Source organism: Brachyhypopomus gauderio, chromosome 2 (assembly GCF_052324685.1).
Source record: "Brachyhypopomus gauderio isolate BG-103 chromosome 2, BGAUD_0.2, whole genome shotgun sequence".
In the NCBI taxonomy this organism is placed as follows: Eukaryota; Metazoa; Chordata; class Actinopteri; order Gymnotiformes; family Hypopomidae; genus Brachyhypopomus; species Brachyhypopomus gauderio.
The window spans coordinates 3282147-3284134 of NC_135212.1; the positions used below are offsets into that span (position 1 = coordinate 3282147).

General features: G+C 39.7%; 1 gene segment (V, D, J or C); it reads right to left on the minus strand.

Moving 5' to 3' along the window:
* Positions 1-545: 545 nt before the first annotated feature.
* Positions 546-1241, minus strand: LOC143482855 (Ig heavy chain V region-like). The segment is given in 2 exon segments: positions 546-856; positions 1232-1241. Coding segments are annotated over 2 exon segments (321 nt in total).
* Between the last annotated feature and the right edge of the window lie 747 nt (positions 1242-1988).

Sequence of the window (1988 nt, forward strand, 5' to 3'; positions counted from 1 at the left end):
AGGACGATGCAGCATACCACAAGGATCTAATAGTAACTGATTGGGTCCAGAAACATGAGAATGAGTCTACTGGCCTTCACGTCAATTTCATTGCTTAACAAATACAAACAAATAATATTTTTCTCTTGAGTCACTAGAAGACTCCAAATGCTGACATTTACACCGAGGTTGAACATAATAAAAAACAAAATTCCATTTCAAATAAATTCTGTAATAAAAAAATTGTAAAAATACAAAAAAAATAAAAAATACAAGCAGCATAAATAAGAAGAATGTATTGTTGTATTTGATTACAGTGTGTTTTAATGTGTGTTGAAGTAATATTAAATTCACAGCCACACATTGTCATAAAGGTTTTAGATTCTTATGATGTTTAAATGGATTTTATGTCTTATGCTAACTGAATAAAATATAGATATTTCAGAATACATGGCATGCTACAGAATTACTGTGAGGATCACAGGATTGATCAACTGTTTTCCTACTTCTCATTTTCACTATATTTTTATTCCAGAGTTATTGTACAGATGTCTGTATGAGTCCTCTCACAGTGGCTGTCTAGCACAGTAATACACAGCTGTGTCTTCTGGCTTCAGTTGACTCATATGAAGGTAGAAATTTGAGCTGTCTTTGGATGCGCTGAACCTGCCCTGTACAGTCTGGGCTGTGCCTTTATCAGAGTCAGTGTAGTAGTGCACGATCCATTCCAGTCCTTTCCCAGGAGCCTGATGGATCCAGTGCATCCTATAGCTGCCCAGGTTGAATCCACTGCAGGTGCAGGTCAGTTTGTGGGATCCACCTGGAGCCGCTGCTACTGACTGCTTAGACTGGGTGAGGACGACCTGGGACTGAACACCTGAACAGAGACACAAAGGAAATATTCTTTCAATGTTTTAAAATTATTGTTATGATTTGAAGTGGTTCATCACAGAAAGAGACGCAAGACTCACATGTTGGAATTAGCAGTAGCAGAACCAGTGTAGATGTGAGGAACATGGCTTAGTTAGAACTGGAGCTCGAGTTGTTAGACACCTGGAGGTCATCTACAGCCTTTCATCATGTTCCTCTAAATATAGTGAAGGGCTTCAATGAGAACTTTGCATAACAAGTCAATCACATGAGAGATGCTGTGTGGCTAATGAGGGTACATTAGACATGTTTGTATTCTGGGACAGGGCTGCACCCTACTGTACTATAAGGGGAACATGAATTAATATTTCCACAGTCTCACCAGCACTCATCTTCATCTGTGTTTGTCTGATGTGTTTGTATGCCTAAGTTTATGTTGGCCATAAAATTATTATATAAAGATTTTAGAAACTCAAATTCTATAATTACAGTAGAATACATACATAATTAATTACACAATTAATTTCAGACTGTCCAGGAGTGCCCATAAATATATGAGTGTGTGTGTGTGTGTGTGTGTGTGTGTGTGTGTGTGTGTGTGTGTGTGTGTGTGTGTGTGTGTGTGTGCTGACCATTAAACATAAAGTGGAGAATATGCTTTAAAAATTTAAAAGCCAAAATCACTAAAAACAGCTGGGGCGTATTCTTCTGACCAGACCATGGCGACCAAGGGACCTCCACCTACACCTACACCTGCTTTTCCTGGACTGCCACCCCTGCTGAATGCAGGGATGAAGCATCCTGGGTGGGTGGGGGGGTGCCCCCCCTCTGTCATGGTGCTGCCCCTGACTCCTCCCTTTGGGTGTACAGTATTTGTGTGTGTTTATGTCCATCTGTGTCCGCATGTAGTTTAAGTGTGTGTGTTGCACTTGTGTCTTGTTTAGCATCATGTATTTATGAAATGTGCCATATTTATCAATTGTGAATTTTTTCCTCTGCATTTACCCATCTGTGCAATTAGAACACACACACAAACACACACTAGTTGGGAATCCCACGATTCGATTCAGAATCGATTATTGGGGTCACGATTCGATTTTTTCCCGATACTTTCAGATCCCAACGATTCGATTCAAAAA